The 24,745-nt window shown below is 39.9% G+C and overlaps 1 protein-coding gene across 2 annotated transcripts in view; it reads right to left on the bottom strand.

Moving 5' to 3' along the window:
• Nucleotides 1-24,745, bottom strand: part of PRMT3 (protein arginine methyltransferase 3) — a 59,908-nt gene that overhangs the window by 15,606 nt on the left and 19,557 nt on the right. The window contains exons 11-13 of one of the 2 annotated variants that reach the window (XM_077929562.1): nucleotides 18,247-18,325; nucleotides 7,855-8,042; nucleotides 3,687-3,773 (exon numbers count right to left, since the gene is read on the bottom strand). In XM_077929562.1, coding sequence (XP_077785688.1) covers nucleotides 3,687-3,773; nucleotides 7,855-8,042; nucleotides 18,247-18,325 — 354 coding nt within the window. The remainder of the gene's footprint in view (nucleotides 1-3,686; nucleotides 3,774-7,854; nucleotides 8,043-18,246; nucleotides 18,326-24,745) is intronic. The other variant, XM_077929571.1, reaches the window with a different exon arrangement.

Below are 24,745 nucleotides of genomic sequence, written 5' to 3'. Positions count from 1 at the left end.
CAGTAGCCATAATGTAACCAATCTGGGAACTGCAAGTACAAGGTGTCTCTCTCTCTCTGTGTGTGCATGATTTCTCACACAAATCAAATATATTGCAGCTCTGTGCCTTAATTATTTGTTCTGTTGCCACAGCGGGGCACAATTTTATTCACAAAAACCACAAAATAAGCAGTCTCTTTCTCTTCATAAAAAAAAATCCAGTGTCTGTTGAAGATGGTCAAACACCCACAGTTTACTCATTCATTATCCTGTATTTCAGGCTCATTTTTATTTTTTTAAGAACAGAGCAAAGCGCAGAGTTGAGCAAATCTCAAATCTGCTTCTTCATTTACCTGCGCCACTTCTCTAGGAAAACACTTCTGTTCCCAATTGTAAATCCCTGTCTGATTTATACAAACCCCTGTGAAACCAGTTAAAAGCAATTTGACCAATTCACTTAGGAGAGAGGAAATTAAAAGTTACCATCATCGCTATCAGCTGCAGGGAGTAATTTATCATTTTTGTTCCTCGTCAGTATCGTGTTCCAACAGCATGCAGCTAGAGCAGATACAATTAGGCAGCTGGCCACAGAAGTAGGAGGATAATGTGCTTTTGATGGAGTTTATCCAAGCATGGAGATGAAATGCTTGTAAGCCATGCAGCAGAGAGGGAGAGGGAGACAGACAATCACTATGTTCTTGGTGCAGAAATACCACTTTTGTTTTTAAAATGATATTTCTTAAATGAAAACAACTCAGTACCTCAAGATTACTGAATGATTCTTACTCCTCAAAGGGGGAGGGGGGTACTGAAGAAAATTTACTTCGTTTATTGTACCCTGTACAAAGCCTCATTCAATCTCAAAAGTAGAATAACTGAGCATATTAGGTATTATTCAAGTAGTCTTTGTACCATACTATTCAAAGTTTGATACTGTCTGAAAATTAAATCATCTTCGGCCTTGTATAACTGCTTCTCATATGAAAAAGTGTTAGATTTTATACCTTGATGAAAACAGTTCCTCTTTCATTCATCACTTCCAAGTTGGGGTCTGCAAAGATCATGGAGGGGAAATAAATGGCGGAGAAATTCTCTCCACCCTCGTATAGTAGTGAATTGCTGAACTTTGCAGCCAGATAACTAGATTCCTGCTCACCTAGCTCTAAATCTCAGCAGTCTATTGCTATAACCTAATTGACCTATAGTGGTGATACCTGAGATTTGGGTCTATTAGTAGCTGCCTGGCTCGCACAATTTCAACAATACAGATTGAGGTAGGAGGGTATTTTCCCTCCCACTGGAGAGTATATGAGAGTTTCGGTGCAAAATGGGCCAGCATATGTGCCACGCACCCCTGACGTCAACACTCCATCCCCAGGATAACGTTAAGTTGTCGGGGTGAACAAGGTCAATATATGCTTAATCCTGTTTTCTTCAAACCACCACCACCGTTTCCCTCTAGCTAACACAACAACATTTAATGCATCCAAGACAGCAATGAGCATGGCAGTCCTTAGCTTTTAAAATTACAAGCAAATAAGTTCCTACATATCTGTGGAGTTATCCAATCTACCACCTCCTCTGTGGGTGAGCCAGAAGTTATGTGTGGAACAACCCGAGTTTGAATCAGAAGAGAAAGCAGGGTTAAAATTTGCATTGCCTATCCTTACCACTCCCAACCCTGAAACGAGCCAATCATGTGGCAGAACTCTCAGCAGTCTTTAAAGGGCCCTCAAAGGCAGATTCCATGCTTTTAGGGTGAACCCTACATGTTCACTCATATTCAACAGGGCTTACTGCCAGGTAAGTGGGTGGAGGACTGAAGCCTTAGCCATATAGCAAAACTTAATAAGTAGCATTTTAGATCACCGCTAACACCACCAAGAACCTATCAACAGCAATTGATACTGAACTTATTAACTGATATTAACTAAAAGCTTCTCACAAATAAGGATTGGGGAATGGCACAGAGGATCAGGCCCACAATAATGGCGGCCTAGAGCTCCATTGCAAATGGCAGGTGTTTGGGTCATGAGAAAGCAGGGGGTAGAGGAGAACAGGCAGATTTATGAAGAGGGAGGGAGTGTTAAAATGTTAATAGTTGCCTGTTTCAAGATGACTAAGAATTTCACAGTGACCTGCAAACCTGGGTCAATGACTGTATATTAAAGTTCTAAGAGTGGCTGAGCATGAATCTCTAGATATATGCCAAAGTCTACTTTCCAATGTTGTAGACTGTGCCTGACCCATAAATATCCCGATGTAAAGCTAAGGAATTTATAGTAGCAACGTGGGTTGATTGGAACTCTCCCCAAATGGTTCTAAAAATAGAAATATTGCCTTGAAGAACAACGCTCAACTTCCTCTTCCCTTAAGTTTCTGGACTAAATCAAATAGAAAACACACATTGTGGTGTCAATAACTGGACACAGTATTCCAAGTGTGGCCCGAGCAAGGCATAATAGAGTGGAACTATTACTTCGCTTGATCTGGACACTATACTTCTGTTGATGTAGTTTGACTCTGAACTGAGACTCTAACCCATCTTTCCTCAAAGGGGAAAAACAGCCACATTAGTTTTAAGACCAAAAATGTTATGACATTAAACCTTGTATCTTAACCCAAACTAAAATTCTACATACAGAAAATCAAGGGTGAATATTTGTCCAGCTGAAGAAATACACTTTTAAAGCATCTTCAAAATCTCCAATACATATAATGGATTTATTGTTCATTTACTGCAAGGTTAGGCAGCCTGATGTGATGGATGGACTGTCAGCCTCTAACTAAACTACTATACTCCATCACAAAAGGAGTGGAAATTCTGGTCATAAGATGTCAATAATCTTACATGATGAAGTACGCAATACTTGACAAAGTGTTTTGTTTTTTTGCGCAACACCACAAATCTCTGATCCAAAACTAGAAACTTCCAAGCCAAACATTTCACCTGTATCACTATATTTTTAAGGCTGGAGAATGCAAGTGTATATAAAAAGCAACAAATACATGCTTTGGTTCGAAAATGAAGTTACAACCCATACCCCAAACCCACACAAATGAACAGGAAGATACAAGCAATGATATATGTGAAGGCAATATGCAGAAACCGCTTTACTGAAAAAGTGGGTGTAAAAGCTACAGTTCATAGTGAGAAAGGGAGAAACTCCATATGAAAGGGGTCACAAAGAGTTCAGAAGGTGGGTGGAGGATAAATTGTTAAAAGGAGATAGCAGATAAGCTTGTGACAAGTGGAAAGGAAGGAATGGTGAAACAAGCTTACGCAGGAAAAAGAGTAAAAAAGTATTAGAATGTAAAAAAAATAAGGAAGATGAAAGAGAAACAGGGACAACCCAAGACACTTTGGTACCTGAGGCGACCACAAATTGGTGCCCCTCTTCTGCCAGCGCAGAAGGGTTGAGTGAAGATCTACATCAGGAACAAAGGGGGAATAACGTTCTACATGGCTGGCCCCAAAGAGAGAGGACTTAAGAGGAATGGCATAACTGCTGGTGTAAGGAACACATTATACAAGATGGGAGACACTGCTTGACAAGATTGCAACACACCAATGGCTACCAGGTAATGCCAACATTTAATCCCGTAGCCATGGTCCATAGCTAGCTAGTTTGCAAATGAAGGCTTTGACCAAAGGTTTCAAAAGTGCGGCAATCAAAACCCCAGAAATGCTGAAATAAAATATTTACCGTACACATTGAAGTCTTTGTTACTCTCAGAGTGAAGTCTGATGAAAAATTCAGTTCTGAAACCGATGCAACATGGCAATCTATCCGCTGCAAGAAAGTGCAAAGTCTTGTGTGAGAACAAAGCAGAAGCCTAGTATCTGAGTGGAATCTATGGAGACTGTTTTAATCATCTCTGCATAAGAGACCTGAAATAAAGCTTATTCTCAAAAGCAACCTACATGGAAACTAGTTGCCTACCAGGTGTATATGGCAAAAAACTGGAAAGTTTAGCCTCTAAGTGCAAGCTCAGGACTCCCACTGGCTTTATAACTGCAGTCTTCTAAAAGCACATGATAAATGAAACTCTTAAGGTTCAAAAGTTGCTTGCAATGGTGTTTGCAGAAAATGAACTGGGGGTAGGACTCTGAAGTCTCACTGGGAATGCAGTTAGACTCTATGTTCTTCAGCCTACGACCAGAAAGTTAAAATTGTCGGGATGCTTTTTTTTATAGAGATATGTTTCTCATAGGGATAATGCTTCCATTCAGAAAAAAATGGGCTTATATGTGAAGTCCTAAGCAGCAGGAAAATGAGCTCTCTATGTCAAGTACATACAAGTTCCTATATAAAACTGATATTTATTGAAGATATATCACATGTAAAGCATTTCTAAGCTGAAGGTGGATTAGCGTATTTCATGGCTTGATGAGTCTTATATATGGCATCATCAGAGTCCTAACAATAGGGCGCATGAAAATCAAATCAAGGTGAGGCACAATCCTCAGATTTACTACAGAAGTCTAGCTTTAATCCCTACAAATTCCCACATAGTGTTTTCACACGTATTTGTTGGATAGGTAAAGGTAAAGGGACCCCTGGCCATTAGGTCCAGTCATGGCCAACTCTGGGGTTGTGGCACTCATCTCACTTCAGTGGCCAAGGGAGCCGGCGTACAGCTTCCGGGTCATGTGGCCAGCATGACTAAGCCGCTTCTGGCGAACCAGAGCAGTGCACAGAAACGCCGTTTACCTTCCCGCCGGAGTGGTACCTATTTATCTACTTGCACTTTGACGTGCTTTCGAACTGCTAGGTTGGCAGGAGCAGGGACCGAGCATTGGGAGCTCACCCCATCGCGGGGATTCAAACTGTCAACCTTCTGATCAGCAAGTCCTAGGCTCTGTGGTTTAACCCACAGCGCCACCCACGTCCCATATTTGTTGGATACCCATCCTTTTATTTGGATATTTGTTTTATTTGAAAAAGACTCGTGAACAGCAACTGGGCTCCCAGCAGGACCCGCAAGTCCTTTTATGACTGGACATCACACACACACACACACACACACACACACACACACACACACCACCTTCTTTTGTTAAAAATCAAAATTGGTACATTTGTCTGTAATTTCTTTAACCCTTCTTGGCCAATTGAATAATATGCAAATATAATGTATGTTCCATATCGTGGATAATGGTAGGGATATGAAAGGCAACTCCATCATTTTACTAACTTTGGAAATGGCAAACAAAGGAATACTGCAGAGCTATGGTGTCATAATCATGTCAGCCAATGAGGGAAATTTAAACACCTTCTGTTGCTCAGCCATTCTTGTTTGTCCACCATCAGGAGTGGTGAAATCCAGTGGCTACAAAGCTGAGAGCATTCTCCGTGGCAGCCCCACGGCTATGGAATTCATTGCCAACTGGACTGTCAGGTCACAACACTACAGAGTTCTTGGAAATGTCTGAAGGCTTGCATATTTTTTAAAAGAAAGGCTCATATATGGGCTTGTTTCCTACTATTGACTACCTTAGTAATTTTGGGCTAGCTGTATGTTTTATCAGTTGCTGGTTCACACTGCTACATCTATGACTATTTTGTATGATTTTCTGTTACTCTGGAACATTTAATACATTACTGCTATATGTTCGCTCAACTTTATATTATTTTTGATGCCTTATGAGAAATTCTTGAAACTGGGATGTGATTTTTCTAAACAAAGAGGTTACTGAATAGGACTATTAGTAACTGCTCGTCTTACAGAAAAGAAATCCCTTTAAAATACACAAAAGTCAAAATCTGACACAGAAGCTGTCAGATTTTCATGAGGCTGAGTGGAGTATGACAAAACCATTACTCAGGGTAATAAATGCCAGATTCAGAGGTGAAACATATACATTCTTAGTCATCATATGATTAATTAGGTACATTTTTATAATTTCCTCAATATCTGAAAATCATCAGCTTTATGGAACAATTATTGATTTTGGTTGTTTACTCAGGATGACATTCTTGTGAATTCATTAATTTTACTACATGTTATACAGAAAAATGGATAGTCAACATTTAAAGACTTATTTGGAAGTTTTATCTATCAATTCCACTCAAGCAATTATTTTCCAGCCTGCAATGTAAAAGTAGGTTGTTAAGCAACAACAGCATCTCAAAGTAGTCATAACCAAAACAGGCTTGTCACTCTTTTAAATCTGTTAAAGATGCACAGGGAGCCTGAACTACAGGATCCCTATTTTTCTCCAGGAACAAATCTAAGGCAATGAGGGCTACTATACAGTGGTACCTTGGTTCTCAAACACCTTGCTACACGAACGACTTGGAACCCAAACACTGCAAACCCGGAAGTAAGTGTTCCGGTTTGCAAACCTTTTGGGGAAGCCGAATGTGCTCTGTTTTGAGTGCCACACTTCCGTTTTGAGTATTACGCTGAGGTCTGTCTGTTTTCGCTATTAATTTTGCGTTTTTGTAGCTTTTTTTTGTTTTGTTTTGTGACTGTGTGGAACCCAGTTCAGCTACTGATTGATTGACTGTGTGACTGCAGTACATTGTTTACTGCTTTCATTTTATGGATCAATTGTGTCGTTAGATAGCAAAATTCATGTTAAATTGCTGTTTTAGGGGTTGTTTTTAAAAGTCTGGAACGGATTAATCCATTTTGCATTACTTTATGTGGGAAAGTGCACCTTGGTTTTGGAACGGACTTCCGGAATGGATTAAGTTTGAGAACCAAGGTACCACTGCACAACATTTAGAGGGAGGTGTTACAAATTAAAATTGTGGTTGAATAATTTTGTGTAATAAATATTCTCTCTTTTTAAGAGGAATGTAGCGTATTGTGCTCTAGATGGGAGGGGGAAACTTGAGGCCGTTAGTCTAGGGTTGTACATTATCAGAGAATTGAATGCATTCAATTTCACACAGCGACAATGCTGTTCTTATGAAAATATAAGATTGCCTTTTCAGATAATAGTTAGAAAGGGGAGGGGATTAGAAAGGAACTTTCCCCCAATTGCTTCAGTTAAGCACACCTAAGTGGTACATGCAGCAATGTTGGTGTGATTTTCTCTAATATTTATCTACAGAGGTGCTACAATATATGTTTACATGGAAAGCAATATACTTCTTAACCAATCATCTCGTTTCTTCTACCATTAATGGTGTAGTGTACTTGTTAGTGTTGCACTAGGACCTGAAGACCAGGGTTCAGATCAGTCAGTCATTGCCTCTAAGCCCAGTCCAACTCTCGGGGTATTGTGAGGAAAAATTACGTATGTCACTCTGAAGTCCTTTGAGGAAAGGTGTAATAAATGAAATGAAAATACTCTTTAGCACTCAGACTTCGTTCATAACACTGAATATGCAAATATTCAAGGATTTTAGCAAACAATGTAACTAATAATTGTAGCATAATTAATTACCATATAATTAATGCAGCTCCAAAGCCTATAATTAGGCATACCAGAGACACAGCATAACCAGGTGGAGAAAATAAAAGATGGGGAGACAAACAGAAATTGGAGTTAAGTTTTAAAGACAGCCTCTTGAGACATTTAACAGGTTCCAGATGGAACCAACAGAGAACTGCACATCACTTTTGACGTATAGATGTTGAATGAACAATGGGCAGGTAGCCATTACACCTCCTTATTTTATTTCTGTCTTTATTAGTTTTGTGGTGGGAAAGAAGAGAGAAAAACTACTACGAGAAGGCTGCAAAATCCATAAAGATGTGCACAAATCCCAAAATATTAGTATCACGGACTCCATATTTTATTAACACTGAACGGCCAGGGGGAAACAAAACATATTCTATGTAAGAACAGCTTACATACTGCACTGGGTTAATAATTATACATTCCTTTCTAGAAATTTAGATTATTTGTTACAGTACCTTGATGACACAAGCTTCAGATATAAGCGTGCCTGAATCTAACACTTCCACAACAGCTTCTGGAATGACAGCCTTCTTCATGCAGGACATGTTGAAGCCATACACATCATCCCAGAAAGCTAATCTGTCTGCATGCTTCTTGAGGTCACTGACAGCCACCAGGCTGATGGTGCAGATGTCAGGATACACTGCAAAGAGACGTTGCAAAAATTTATTGACAACAAACAATGGTACAAGCTCCCTTTTATATTAGATTTGACTTTAATTTGAAATATACGAGGAAATTTACCACAAGCAAAAACAGACAAATCTACTGTTTTGAGGAAAAACCTATTTTTTAAAAATCCATTTCATGGGATTCATTGTTGTTGTCTTGGTAGAAACAAAGGCATGGCAACAACTGGGGTAAGTGGTGATAAGCAGAACCTGAGACAGATCAATGGCTCTGCATACATGACAGCTGTCACACAAATGGGCACATGGAGTATACAGTGACTGCTGTTTCAGTCAATATTGCTGTTTTTATATATATATATATATATATTTAGATCTTCCCTTGCTATATATTATGCTTGTTCCTGGACTATCAGCAGTAGCTCTGTGCTACAGTAGACAAAGCACTGTTAAGTCAAGAATCTCTTTCCAAAATGACAGTGCTGTATTTGGTAAGCAGGGGAACACAGGAAAACTCGCTAAGTAGCACCAGAAATGTGCTACCACATTAGCAGAGGAAGGTAATGGAGTGATGCATTTTATCTGATTTATATTGTAAGCTTCCTAGCAATGAAAAATGCCTATATCATCCAAAATGCAGGACAATGTCTAACAAATATACCACCCTTTTATAACATTCATATTTTAGATAACATAATGACCAAACAAATGAGGCCTATCAGATGATGTGCTGCTTTGTATGTGTAAAAACCCGAACTAGGATGAGTTTACTTCTGTTGTTCTTTGTATATCCAGCTTTTAAAAGAGACATGAAACTGAAGGCTAGTTACAAAAATTAAAATGCAACAGGCAAGTGGAGTGGACCAAAAGGTATGCAAGCACCAATTAAACATATGCGCCAGAATTTCTTTGTGTTTCTTGTTCAGCAGCTACACTAAACAATTTTATTCAGATGCAAGGCTAGTTAAATAGCAGTTGTTCAAAAGTAAAGCAACCAAACTCTGCCCCAATACATGCCCACTGCGGCCAACGCGTCCCTGGGTCACAAAACCAAACAGAGCGTTAAGGGTACAAATCAGACCACCATAAGCATGCTCAGAAGCTGTGATCTGGCCTGTGCCCTTAATGCTCCTGACCAAGAAGCACATTAGCCACAGAAAACTTACATCAGCACTTCTTGTTTTGAATTGTGCAGCTTATTAAATTAAATCCAAGAAGCACTCTTTTAAAGTAAGTACTTTGCAAGCATAAAGTGAAGAAAAACATAACACTATGAAATTAACATCCAATAGAAACGGTAGATGTTTTCATTTATTTATGTGAGCTGAGGCAGTTCTATTAGCACAACATGGGAGATATCTCACCTTTTCCCAATTCCCACCCTTTTAAGTGCAGCCCAGTATGCCCCATTTCGTAAGAGGTTGGTGATCCTGCTTTAACACTACCACTAGGTCCACCCATTCATCAACTCATGTCTTGCTTGACAGCCAACTTTCAGAATTCAGTTCAGCAGAAGGCATGGAGCTTTCTTTGCTTGTGGCTTATGGCATTCAGGCCATTATTTAGATGCTCATTATGGTTTTACAATGCTTCCATGAAAAGCTTCCTTTTTAAAAAATTGTCTTTAGCAGAAAAGTTCCCGCGCAAGAAGTATTAAAATTATTATTTACCTTACCCATCTAAAATCACAATAGGAAAGGGAGCCAACATATTTTGAATAATCCACTTCGGTGATGGGTCATTTTGATTTCTTTAAACCCCATGCTACTTACAAAAGTAAAACCACTCCTATGCAAGAATCTTTTATTTCATACATATTCCATTACTTAGTTTTTAATCTGATTGAATTATTTCTCACCACACGTAATATTAAACTGCTGATCAGACATCTCTTAGAGAAGCGCACTTTAGAAATTCATAGGTTTGTCATCTGTGTCCTTCTCGACTCACTGCCCCCAAATCATTTGTCATTAGTAACAGCTCACACGGGGAGCAAAGCAAGATGGGAAATCTTTTATCCCTCAGCAATGCCTCACAAATGTAAGGACATTAAAAGGGTAAGATCGTAGTAACTGCAGGGCTAGAGGCATAGTTGTAAATGATTATCATTTGAAGGTGGAAAAGCAAATATAACCAATCACCTTTCTCATATAATACTTTTAGCTCCAGCCCGGAAGCCCCCTATTTTAGGGATCAGGCTTTTGGAAAGCTTGAGGTAGAAGATGACACAGCAACCAACCATTAGCCCACACTGTGACAACAAAGTTAAGTCAAATGAAACTATGGCTGGAATAAATGATTAGCACTTGGCTAAGTTAAAGCGGTAACGAAAAGATGATCACAGAAACACGGGTGGGAAGTATTGATACTTTTCCTTCTTTGTTCTGTGGCCTTAATAAAGTTGCACACTTCTGCTGTACCTTCCAAGCATAAATGAAACCTAAATATTCTTCAGCCGGCACAGCTTATACACGAAGGTTGCAGTATCTATTTTACCTCAAAGGTGCAATGTAAACTTTTAACTTATCTGGAATATATGAAACACTATGATGAAAGGTACTGTGAACAACTGTTTTAAACTAGTTGGCAAAATAGCTCACGAGCTACAACTGCCCAAAGGAGGAAGTGTCCTATTTAAAATTCTGCTAAATGAGCTGTACAGTTAAGCTAGTGGCATTGTATTGAACAAGGAAAGTTGATAAATGCATGTATATCTGACAGTTAATTTTGAGTATCATGTTCCCCAACCCCAACATATTCTGTTTTGGCAGAAATTCACCATTTTGGCCACATTTACCATTTGAAAAGTTTCTAGGCATTTCTTCCTTTCTTTTCAGTTTGAAGGCAGCCTATGCTTATGTCTTGGAAAACAGAAATGAGATACAGAAATTAAAGGGCAATGAAGAAAAACTTTTTTTAAAAAGTGATACACCTTTTTGTGTTTTACTTGCTTTTAGTTTTTATTATATTTTGTACATGCCCTAGATATATGGAAGGCCATTAATAACTAACAATAACAAAAATAAAAAGAAGCCATGCCAGTACCACTCCCATTAATCAGGTTACACACACACACACACACACACACACACACACACACACACACTGTTGTCGTGTCAAATCCCATGGATTATAATAACCTGCACTAGACTATATCAAAGCATATTCCTTATAAATCTCCATCTTTCCTCCCATCAGGCAAGGAGGTTACTGGACCTCTAGTCTAACTCTTGAAAAAGTTCCACCCTAAAATTAATGTAGCATATTTTTATCTCAATGGTGTCTGACAGAATTATCGGTCTGTTGCTACACATGATGCAAAAGTAAATTGCATCTACTGTGGACGTTCTGCTGTTTCAACCCCACCTGCTGGCTGATTTATAGAGGAACAAATGAAACCATCTATAAAGCCTCCATTAACCTTCTAAACTAGTTGGCATTAGAGCATCAGATACAAGTGCCTGAAGGTGTAAGAGCTCTGTTTAAAATACTGCTAAATGAACTGGACTATCAGGCTAGAGAACTATTAATGTATTTTACTGGGAGTGAGAAAGGAGTATAAATATTAAGCGCTTAACATCTATTTTCACTCATCAATCTTTTCTGTCCCCAAAGTGAAGAACTGTTTTCTTTCTAAAATAATTTTTATTACATTTTCAGATTATGCATTTTAAAATGAACATCTTTCATTATAACCATACATTCAATGACTTCCCTCCCTCTCCTTCCAAGGTTCTTTTAATTTACCCACCGTTCCTGCATATATTGTATATCCATCTAATTAAGTTCTCCAATCTTATATTCCACTGCAATATATTATACTGTTGAATTTACTGTAATACTGTGAACATTTTCAACTGTGTACTTATTTTCTACATACTCAGCAAAAAATTCCACTCCTCTTTAAATATCTGTTCTTCTTGCTCCCTTATTTCACCTGTTAGACTTGATAACTCTGCATATTCTAACATCTAAAGTTGCCAATCTTTCTTACTAGGAACCTCCCTCACCTTCCAATTTGGGACTAAAAGGATCTGAGCCGCCATTGCTGCATATATAACTAAGTTTTTCTGAGACCTGGGCACCTCTGTCTGCACCATTCCTAACAAGAATGCCTCTGGTTTTCCCCGATCTCATTATATATCATTTCCCAATATTCTTATTTTGCATACCCACCACATATGAAAAAAAGTTCCTTCTCTTTCTTTACATTTCCAACACAAATCTGATTCCAATTTATACATATTAGCTAGTCTACTTGTGGTTGGATACCATCTATGAATCATTTTCTTGTAGTTCTCTTTCAACATATAGCATGCTGCGAATTTCAACTCTTTCTGCCAAAGATTCTCCCAGAGGTTTAGTTCTATATTATACCCTATATCAATTGCCCAGTGGGTCATTGAGGCTTTAACCAGCTCGTCTTTTGTTTCCCATTCCAATAAAAGTTTGTACATTTTAGAGAATAGTTTTTCCTAATTCTGCAATAACTCTTTCAAATTGTGAGCTTTGGTCTAAAATTTTTTTTCTTATCTAATTTAAACATATAAAGTTGATACTACTGTAACCAATCAGTAACATGGCTCCTTAGTTCTTCCATAGGTTTCAATCTGGGTTCATTCCCTGTGAAATCTAGCAAGTATCTATAGGATGCCCACTGTCTATCCATGTTGATGCTCTTTATTGTAATTGCTTCAGCTGGCAATAACCATAGGAGTGTTTTCCCTTCTAACAGGTTTTAATATTTTCCCCACTCTGTACAAATTCCTCCTAATAATATGGTTCACATAACTCTTATAGATTTTAGCTTTCCCATACCAAAGACATGCATGCCTGCTGAATTTAATATCATGGCCTTCAAGATCTAAAATGTGACCATTTTTCAATACAATCCATTTCCTTAGCCAACACAAACAAACCGCCTCATAATAAAATTGAAGGTCTGGCAGCGAATAACTGTTTTCTAGCCATACTTGAATGTCATTTGATTTTTTTTATGTCAACGTTAGTATTCAGTTCAAGCCACTGGTTCAAAAGTACTGGGATATTGCGCATCTATTACATTATCAATCCATAGTGTGTTTACTTATCCTTTCCCAAAGATCTGCTACCATTTCCCTCTTCGCTACAGGATACTACTTCAACTCAAGTGACTTCCTAAAACCAGTCAACCGCTTTCTTAGTAACTTAGGATAATGGATTTCTTGGAAGTCCTGCTTTAGTATAAACCAACAGGCCTTCTTTCCTGTTTTTTGACATGTCTAACAAATTCTATTAAATCTATTAATTCCCTGTATAGAAATTCTGTTGACTCATATCACACTATGCATCACAAGCATTTGTATAATCCAAAAATGCAGTCATAAAATTTGTTGCATCAAATACTGAGACATCGGCAATATCATTTCTAATTAACCTATATCAATAACAGCTCACAAATAACCTGGCAGACAATCAGTAATACCCAGACTATACTCAAAAGAGACAGCTCCTATGTCAAGTGAATCCATGGTAGTGAATTCTCATCCATTACACTATTCTTAGATTTCTACTGAACAGAAAAACCAACAGTTTTTCAGCTCACTAGAAGAGGGAAAATAGTTCTTACCAACCAATTTACATCATTCTACACTGCATTGGCAGCTAACTACGAAGAAGGGAACAGAGATAACCTTCATTATGCTGGCCCAGCAATACAGTGGTGCCTCGCAAGATGAACGCCTCGCAAAACGAAAAACTCGCAAGACGAAAGAGTTTTCCGTTTTTGAGTCGTTCCGCAAGACGAATTTCCCTATGGGAAAGCCCATAGGGAAATCTCCGGGGACCTCTTTTAAATGCTGGCCGTCGGGAGCAAAGACTTTCGCCCACCGCCTGCCTTCAGAAGAAGTCTCCGCTGTCCCGGGGGCTTTTAAAATGCTGGCGGTCGGCAGCAAAGCCCTCCTATCCCCGGAGCTTGCGGGGCGGGAGGTGGGGAGAAGGGCTTTTCTTCCCACCGCCAGCCTTCAGAACAGCCACGGGAAGAAAAGCCCGTGTCCCCCCCCCCCCCAGCCTTCAGAAGAGGTCGGGGGACAGACTGATTTTCAATGCATTCCTATGGGAAACCGTGCTTCGCAAGACGAAAAACTCGCAAGAAGAAAAAACTTGCGGAACGAATTAATTTTGTCTTGCGAGGCACCACTGTATTCCCCTCCCTAAAGCTATACTTATCACTTGCTTGCTTGAAAAGTAGAACAGAGAGAGGACACATAGAACAGCAGCACACACTCAATCTAAGTCCTCTGTGAATGCAACTTGATGTCTACCACCTCCTCCTCCTACGGCTCCACTGACAGACAAACAGGTGAAATGACACCACTACTACAAAATGCCAGATTTGCTTCTTAAGCTGCCAGTTGCCTAATCCTGTTTTAGACAATATGTTAATTTCCTGGCTGCACTGGCTTAGTGCTTAGTGCTAAGAACTGGAGGTGGAAAAACTTTAAAATGCACAGCTGTACCATTTGCAACTCGAGTAAGCATTGTTTTTTTCAGGTTCTGCAAAACTATATATTCAAACTATATATTCACCCAAGAGGAAAAGCAAGCAGGCTGTAGAAAATAATTCAATTTTATTGAACCTCAACCTGTTGTACCATCCGTGTTTCTCTCAAGCAACTCAAATTACTATTTCCCCTCTGCGCTTAGTTACAGACACAGTGCTTTCCCCACTAATATTTCCCATGGTTTGACAGTAGAGTAAAAGAGCAACTCTTTTATTATTTTGGACAGAGACATGCCTAATATAAAACATGAAGCAGCAATATTTGGCAGCTTTATAATACTACAAGATGGGCAAAGGTCCAAATTCCGAGGATGCTTTAAATGCTGCAGTCTGCCTTGAAAATATTTCCCCTGGCTTAGCACCATTTTTAATTAAGCCATCCAGCTGTGCATATTGCTAGTAGGTGGATCAGTGAGCACAGATGACTCAACAATTCCTATTGCAGAAAGATGTTCCACAATCTAACTCTGTAAGCAGGAAGAAGGAATGAAAATACATATGAAGCGGGTTTTGGTTTGGGCCAAACTATATCCAAGAGCTTAAAAAGGTAAAGGGACCCCTGACCATTAGGTCCAGTCGTGGCCGACTCTGGGGTTGTGGCGCTCATCTCGCTTTATTGGCTGAGGGAGCCGGCATACAGCTTCCGGGTCATGTGGCCAGCATGACTAAGCCGCTTCTGGCAAACCAGAGCAGCGCACGGAAACGGCGTTTACCTTCCCGCCGGAGCGGTACCTATTTATCTACTTGCACTTTGACGTGCTTTCGAACTGCTAGGTTGGCAGGAGCAGGGACCGAGCAACGGGAGCTCACCCCGTTGTGGGGATTCGAACCGCCGACCTTCTGACTGGCAAGTCCTAGGCTCTGTGGTTTAACCCACAGTGCCACCCACGTCCCGTCTAAGTGCTTATTAGGTCTCTAATACGACAAGGCTGTATTTTGTCTCCCTGCTTATTTAATTTATATGCAGAATACATCATGCGAAAGGCTGGGCTGGATGAATCCCAAGCTGGAATTAAGATTGCCGGGAGAAATATCAACAACCTCAGATATGCAGATGACACAACCTTGATGGCAGAAAGTGAGGAGAAATTAAAGAACCTTTTAATGAGGGTGAAAGAGGAGAGTGCAAAATATGGTCTGAAGCTCAACATCAAAAAAACGAAGATCATGGGCACTGGTCCCATCACCTCCTGGCAAATAGAAGGGGAAGAAATGGAGGCAGTGAGAGATTTTACTTTCTTGGGCTCCATGATCACTGCAGATGGTGACAGCAGCCACGAAATTAAAAGACGCCTGCTTCTTGGGAGAAGGGCAATGACAGGCCTAGACAGCATCTTGAGAAGTAGAGACGTCACCTTGCCAACAAAGGTCCGTATAGTTAAAGCCATGGTTTTCCCAGTAGTGATGTATGGAAGTGAGAGCTGGACCATAAAGAAGGCTGATCGCCGAAGAATTGATGCTTTTGAATTATGGTGCTGGATAAGACTCTTGAGAGTCCCATGGACTGCAAGAAGATCAAACGCATCCATTCTTAAGGAAATCAGCCCTGAGTGCTCACTGGAAGGACAGATCGTGAAGCTGAGGCTCCAGTACTTTGGCCACCTCATGAGAAGAGAAGACTCCCTGGAGAAGACACTGATGCTGGGAAAGATGGAGGGCACAAGGAGAAGGGGGCGACAGAGGACGAGATGGTTGGATAGTGTTTTCGAGGTTACCAGCATGAGTTTGACCAAACTGCGGGAAGTAGTGGAGGACAGAGGTGCCTGGCGTGCTCTGGTCCATGGGGTCACGAAGAGTCGGACACGACTAAATGACTAAACAACAACAAAAATACGAAACCAATTTCCCACCAAGAAACAACACAAACAGGTGTTTGCTCCAACTTGAAAGGGCATAAAATTCTGCCTGAGTCCTTGACCTAGTCATGGAGAAGAACAGCTGAAACAGCAGTAGAGAATGTAGGTATTTCAAAGGAGAAACTCACAGGTCAGAATTTCAGCTTGTTTAGAACTGTTTCTATAGATAAACTAGGAAGAGAAAGCTTGCCAGTGGTTTTGCAGTATGAAACAAGCACTGCCAATGTTTATCACTTTTTATCATTAATACAGAGATTGGTTTTCCAACAAACAGTTTTTTGGAGTTCTAGAGAAGTGTACAGGAAAAAAGAACAAAATCTAAAATATACTCAGATTTCAATTTCATAAAAGTCTGCATATTTGGCACTGAAAAAAGGACTAGTGTAAAATAAAATGTGATGAATGCATGGGACTCTAAAAATTAAAAGGGAAGAAATATATTAGAACACCCATAGACTACTATTGCTACGGAATGGCATGCCTAGGTTTCTATAATTTATCAAATTTATTATATGACTATGGCAGGTGATTCTGTAGCAATGTGCAATTTAGAACAAAAACCCTGCATACGTATGTATTAATTCATCTTTCCATTTCCAGGGTGGCATGAAAAGGTAAACACAAACCCAGAATTAAAGAGATACATAAAACAGCAACACCACACCATACAATTATCTCTGGTTCCCACTTCCTTGAATACACCACAGAAGGAAAATCGGGTCTTTATTCAAACAAGTGAACTTCCAGAGGGGTCACAGTGTTAGCCTCTCACAGCAAGAGCAACAAGAGTATTATGTGGCACTTTTAAGGCACACAAGACTGTTTTATGAATGGAAAAGATAACCAAAGCAGATTACCAGGCATGAGATCCCTAGTACTCCTCTAATTCTTTCTTAACCCAGGCAACTAGTCAACATGGTAAATGGTGTCATCCTTTCAAAGACAAAGTGGGCTTCTGTAGTCATACAGTAGCTGCATCTACATGCAATGCCAAAAGCAGAGTTTAGTGTCCTGTGGATGAACTGCTATGAGCACAACCTAAGTATAGAGATTGCATACATTATACTCCTGACACTCTCTCTCACGTGTTCGGAAGACTAGGCTTTGTATGAGTTTAGTTTCACTTGTTATTCTTGAACCAGGGATCCTAGTTTAGAATAAACTCTGGCAAATTTAACATGGCAGCTTCATAAACCATGGTTTGAAGTTACTAGAGTTGGTTTTTGAAATAAAACCAGGCTGGATCAGGCCAAAGTTTCTTCTAGTCCAGCACCTTGTGCAACAGAGCTCTCCCTACCCACAACTGGTATTCAGAGGTATACTGCTTCAGAAAATCACAAGCCAAGCTTCAGTAGAAGTGAAACAAAAACTGCCAAACTTCTCCTCCCAAATGTATGGGAGGAGTGCTAAACCAGGGTTTAACATTACATGCTCAGAATAGCCAGTATATTAATGAACCTTTAGAAATGAGACAGATTAGTTAGCTACCCAGCTGAGTTAGATAAATGCAGCTATTTCAATGCTCAGTTTCTGACTACCTTATTGCCGTGCTATTTACTGATTTCTAAAAATAAACTTTCAAGGTTTATACTTCAATATCTTGAGGAAGTCAAAGTGCTCTTGAAAACGCCATTTCGTTTAAGGCCCAAGTATCCCATTAATGCTTTTGTATTACCCATACTATGAAATGAATGCCTTGGAGCTTCTGCTAATGGAAACATTTTTCATCACAGGTAAGAACTTTCTTAGTCATGCATAGCAGAATCTAAATCTTTTAGGATTCCCCAGAGCTTGATTATTTATTAGAATTCTAGAACTAACCTGAGCCTCCTTTTGCCAGGTACTTGTCCCTTGCATAAATGACAGAATCCAGCATTGACTCAAAGAGAAGGAAATAACCCTGGGAAAATGAGAGGAAGGAGAGAAAAAAGTACCACAATGAAAAGGAGTCAGTGCTACATATCAATTTAATCAAGTTCCATGTTTGAATACATTTTTCAGTTTAAAATTTGTTTTTCAAAGCACAAGTACTGGAGGATCTTTTGAAAGTTATTCTGTTTTCTACTCTACTGCAGATGCCTGCTGTAATTTAACAATTACTTCCAGAAGCACCTTAACAATTAGTCCTGTGCAATACACAGTGTTGTGAAATAAATTCCCACTACTATTGCCATTAGTGTAGGTTTCCCCATCCACATTCCAAATTGCAATAAAATTGTAGGTCTCTGAAGAGATTCCCTGCCTTTGCAGAACAGAGGCTCAGTATATGTTCCTCTTGTTCCCCCCAAAGTGGCAAGTCAGAGGACTGTGAGTGTGCACGATGTTTATGCTGTCAGAAAGTATTACCTGCTACATAGAGGAAACACTAGCCCTCAGCTAGTGTAAGAACAGCCTTGCTGGATGAGACCAAAGGCTCATCTAGTCCAGCATTCTGTTCTTACAGTGGCCAACCAGATCGCCTGTGGGAAGCCTGCAAGCAGGACCTGTGTGCAACGGTGCTCTTCCCACAAGTTATTCCCAACAACTGAGCTAGCATTCAGAGGCATAGCAGCTCTAAAAGTGGAGACAGAACACAGCCATTAGTAGGCATGAATTTGTCTAATCCTCTTTTAAAGCCATTGGGCAACCACTGCCTCTCGTGGAAGCAAACTCCATAGTTTAACTATACACTGAATATTCAGATAATCAGCATCATTGAATGTCCCAGAGTTCTAGGATCATGGGAGAGAAAGAAAAAGTTATCCCTATCTACTTTCTCTATGCCAGGCATCGTCTTAAATTCCTCTGATCATGTCTCCTGTGTCTCCCCCCCCCCCAACATTTTTTCTTTAAACGAAAGAGCCCCGAATGTTGTAGGGGAGTTATTCAAACCTCTTCTTGATCATTTTGGTTGCCCTTTTCTAAACTCTTTCCAGCTCTACAGTATTCACTCGGTGCAGCAATAAAACTGCTTGCACATTGGCAAAGCTAAGCAGGGGTTGGTATGGTATTATATTGGATGGGAGACAGCATGTTGAGATTCCTGCCTTGCAGGGAGTTGGACTAGACAACCCCCAAGATCCCTGCCAACTCTGTTATTCTATGATTTTCAGGTGCGGTGATCAGAACTTATTTCCACCATAGGTTTGTGTAATGGCATTGGTCTTGGCTATTTTATTTTCAATCCCTAATGATAGAATTTCCTAATGATCCAGATCTACATCTTCATGAAGCTATCCTCTACATTTCCAAGGTCTCATTCCTGGTCAGTCCCCATCAGTTCATACTATGTGAGCATAGTATATGCAAAATTAGGATTTTTGACCAAATGTGCTTCACTTTATCCAACCCAGCAAGAATGTACACAAGTGCAAATGATCTTTAATTGGTTAAATGACTGAGGTTTTATGGCTACTGCATTGAGAGATCTTTTGTTGCTCATTTGTTTTCGTTTTTTTTTTATTGATTCTGACTTTTATTGTTATAATCTATGGCAGGGGTAATGAACCGCCAGCTCTCCCACCACATATATTTTTGGCCTCTCAGATCACCTACTGATCTTCTTTACCCACTAGCCTAAAACCACTACTGGCTGTAACACAATGTTTTTATGCTGTCAGGTGCTGTATGAAAAGGTGAGTCAAACTACAGCTATTCTGGTTTTCAATAAACATTGTGTTCTCTCACTGGCATTTGGTCCTGCAAGTTTTACTTCTCATGAAATATCACATCCTTGCATCTCACTAACAAACTATCCCTCATATTGAATCAAGTCATTTATTACTAATCTCTGAATGCATTGCTCTATGTGTGGTGCTCATCTCTGGTATAATTTAGAATGTAATTTCACAGGCTGCTGCCTCACCTGTAGGGGTGCCATCTGGAAAGAGAATTATACCTGACATTTTCTCCTATGATACTCAGGCACTCTCCTGCTTCTACACTGACAAGGTTCAGGATTTAAAAATAAAATAAAAACCTCGCATTAGCACCTTCAAAATTAATTACAGCAAAGAGTTCTGTACTGAACAGATATGTGAGCAGAATATTAATGACTTAGGTGAGCAGCAAAACCATGGCATGCAATTGACATGTTCACTCTGGGTGATATTCAACTCATTCCTATTCCAGTAGAGCCAATGAAATCTATGAATGTAAGTTATGAAGTATGACTTAGCAGAATATCATCCAATCAGATGAACTAAAAGGAGGAAATCATTTTCTCTTTATAGAAGCACACTATTGTAAGCAATAAAAAGGATTGTTTGAGGCGTATTCCTGTAGTTATAAATTGTTCTACATCAAGAAGCAGGAAAATTTAAATCAAATTAGACTGTCCTGGCTGGTGGAAAAAAAGGTTACTGTGCCCAATTTGACTTTTAAATAGAATTGGGAGGGGGTCTTTTTGTCAAGGAAGGAAAGCCTCTTGCTTCAAATGAAAGCTCATGTCATAAAAGACACAATAGGCAAAATTGAAGTAGGCTATAACAATTTACAAGAAATCACATCTCTCAAAAGAAACTGGTTACACCCGACATTATCAGAAGCTGAAATATATTGAAGGTCATCATTTTAACACTGTCTATATAAGAAATCCACATCCCAAGGACTGTTTAGTTCAAATCAGTTTCAATTAGTTTTAACCTACTCCTCCTGCTTATCTGTTCCAAGTTCAGGGATGGGGAACCCATGGCCCTCTAGGTAGTTGCTGGAAACCAACTCCCTTAATTCCTGACCACTGATATACTGGGTTGGGGCTGATGGGAGTTGGAGTCCAACAACTTTAGGTTCCCCACCTCCATCCTAGTTGAAACAATGCTGCAGTGATAACAAAAGCCACGGGGGAAACATATGCCACTCTTAAAGCAAGGGTGGTCGTCCTGCGCCCATCCAGATGATGTTGAACTAATTCCCATCTGCCCTGGCTATTAGCTGAAGGGATAGGTTAGTCATCTCCATCTTAAAAGACAGCAACTGCCTCAAAGGCCACATACACCCTGAGGAAACAAAGATGCAGTTGGTGGCTATTTGGACCTCCAGGACCAGAGGTATAAAGTTTTTGAATGCTTGGTTGCTGGGAGTAACAGTGGTAGAGCCCTATTTGCCCTTCTCCTTGTGGGCTTCCCATGGGCATCTGTTTGGAATTTGTGGGAAATAGGATGCTGGATAGCTATCATTTCATCTGATCCAGCAGCCCTTTGGTTATGTTCTTATGTCTTGTATAGTAGTTCTCGTTGTCAGGCTGGACTGAAGGTGTACCAAGAGGATGGAGAAGTGCCACTGCCCATCCCTGTTGCTGCCTGGCACTGCCTACCCCTTTGCCATGGGAGAACTTGCTTGAGGAGGTCTACCTCAAATATGACAAAAGTCCTGGACTCTGCCAACTCTATGCCCTCCTGAGAGATGCATCAAACATAGGTGCAAACTGTCCTAGATTCTACAACATGCTTCCAAAGGTAAAGTCTCCCCTTTCAAGACTAGCATGATAATTTGGGGGGGGGGGGAGAATCAGCCCATTACCCTAAGGGATTCTGCTTGTTCTGCTATCTGCACTCATTATTTCCAGTAGGAATGTTTAAGGAATCTAGACATGGGGTGAAATGTGAAGCCTGTGCTGAAAAGCTTCCTCCCAGGTGTACATACACATGGAATCATCTCCCTCAACTGATAAAATGAATGTTCTGAAAAACTAGCACCAGCATATTGCACAGCCGTTCTCATTTCAGTTAACTACTGAATGTAGAATTACCCTAATTACTGTAAAACAGCATTACCTCTTAAAATTCTGTACCTCGAGGGAACAGAAGCACAATTCTGACTGCATACAAAGCAGCCTTGTTCACAAAGCCTGCTCACCTAAGATATATAGTCCACTGCTCCTGCAATATGAACGATACCCAAGACACATTTCTTAGCTTCCAACTAGCACAAAAATATACGCATTGTGTGTGAACACTGACACATGCTTCTAAGCGCTTCTAAATGCCATTCTAGTGCACGAGTAAAGCCTTTGAAACTATTGCTACAATATTAGCCCCAATTATTTCATATCTGTCTTCCTAACAGTATTGTTGCAGTGTATTCTAAAAGCAGCAGATTTTTAACATTATTCTTCATTTGCTAACATGGCTGCTTAACAGTACAATCCTTTGCATGTAAAAAGTCCTATTTCCAACAGGACTAATTCCCAAATAGGATTACGTGGGTGGCACTGTGGGTTAAACCACAGAGCCTAGGGCTTGCCGATCAGAAGGTTGGCGGTTTGAATCCCCGCGACGGGGTGAACTCCCGTTGCTTGGTCCCTGCTCCTGCCAACCTAGCAGTTCAAAAGCACGTCAAAGTGCAAGTAGATAAATAGGTACTGCTCCGGCGGGAAGGTAAATAGTGTTTCCGTGTGCTGCTCTGGTTCGCCAGAAGCGGCTTAGTCATGCTGGCCACATGACCAGGAAGTGGTACACCGGCTCCCTCGGCCAATAAAGCAAGATGAGTGCCGCAACCCCAGAGTTGGCCACGACTGGACCCAATGGTCAGGGGTCTCTTTACCTTTAATTCCCAAATAATTGTGGAAAGGATTTCATCCAACAAGGTTCATGTTGTATAGATTCTCACATACAGTACAAGTAACTTAAGATATTTAAAGTACCTCTGTTAGCACCAAGATAGACAAAAATCTATACCATAGTTTAGTGCTATGTAAGTCTTTCTTCCTTTCAAGGTTCCTGAACTCTTGCCAGTACGGTTCGGAAAAGTTCAGATTTTGCTTAGCTATGGCTTGTTGCTTCCTTTAAACCAGAAAACAAAGTTCAAAACCAACTGTGGTCAATTTCTGAAGAAGCCTGCTTCAAACCATGGGTTATGAGACCAATCACAGTGTTAAACAACGTTTTCTGGTTTGGAGGTAACAGGCTGTAGTTAGCTAAAAGTAATAGCAAAAGCTTCCAAACTTCTCCTCTCGGCCATGAGGGTAGAGAGAGTGCATGAACTAGAGAGGAGGATAGCGCTAAACCAACATTTAGCAGTACATCTGAACACAATCACTGAGATCTCGCCAGCAAACAAAGGATTTGTATTCAAGTACAAGTGTGCAACAGGAGTATTTAAGTAAAACAGAAAAGCTAGAATAGCACAGAAGTGAAACAGTTAATAATCAAATACATAAGCAGGTGTCTATTCCAGTCTAATGTTGTTACGACACAGAATCTTATGTTCAAAAAGCAGCCTTATTCCCTAAATTTCTGCAGGAAAGCTCTACTTTAAAACCTAACATCTTTTGAAGACACTGTGGAGTATATCAACACAGTGTCTTCAAAAGATGTTAGGTTTTAAAGTAGGTCACGTACGTTTTTATTAGACTTCCATAAATTATGTATGGTATGAAAAATGGAATCAGCCTACAATATTTATCATCACGGGGCTGCTAGCCATCCAAGAAACATAAATACATTTGCTGGCAAGTGACTATTCATTCATTCACTTTTAAGTTTGAAGAAGGAAGCAAGTAGATCTTCTCTACACACACACACCCCAAATACTTTTCATTATGATGCACCACTTCATTCCACTGTTTTGAAGGAACATCTTCCTCAAATAAATGGATCAGAACATTGCCTGCTACCACAAGTCTTCTCTATTTTCCCAAGGAGATTTGGCTTTATGCAAGTCTCAAATTTCCATGCTGAAATACCATTAGAGAAGCTGATCTGATGCCCAAATATATCTATAAAAATAGCAAGACTTCTTTTCTAACACTCACCAACTATTTCTATTTCTGAGAAGTTTTTCCAGATGTATACACCATCACAATTATAATTATCAGGCTGTTCAAACAAGAAAGTTATATGGAACAACTATGATGCAATTTGGTATCAATCTCACCCCAATCACAGCGCTTCTGTCCTGGTTTCTAGTGTTCCTTTTACATTGCATTACCCATTGTGTTATGGAAATGCAGCATGTCATGTTAATAGAAAGCTCTAGAACATGAATTTTGTGTGGGTCCACAAAGCCACACTTCCTGGATTGTTTACACACACAAAATCACACATAATTTGCATCAGTTTCTCAGGCTAATTTGTATAAGTAGAAGCTGAACACATATGAACAGACAATTAAAATATTGGCTGTTCATTAAGAACATAAGACTATTTTGCTGGATGAAGCCAGTGGCTTATCTGGTCCAGCATCCTAATTTCACAGTGACCAGGCAGGAGAAGAGCAGAAGAGTACTCTTGCCTCCTGGCATTCAGAAGCATTACTGCCTCCACAGTAATGCCCTCCCCTTGGCATATCCAGACATAATGCCAAAACATCTGACAATATATATAATTTAAATGCACAGTGA

The sequence above is a fragment of the Podarcis muralis genome, chromosome 1 (assembly GCF_964188315.1).
Source record: "Podarcis muralis chromosome 1, rPodMur119.hap1.1, whole genome shotgun sequence".
NCBI classification, from domain to species: domain Eukaryota; kingdom Metazoa; phylum Chordata; class Lepidosauria; order Squamata; family Lacertidae; genus Podarcis; species Podarcis muralis.
Note: the sequence above shows the minus strand (reverse complement) of the source record. Positions and strands in the feature narration are given on the sequence as shown.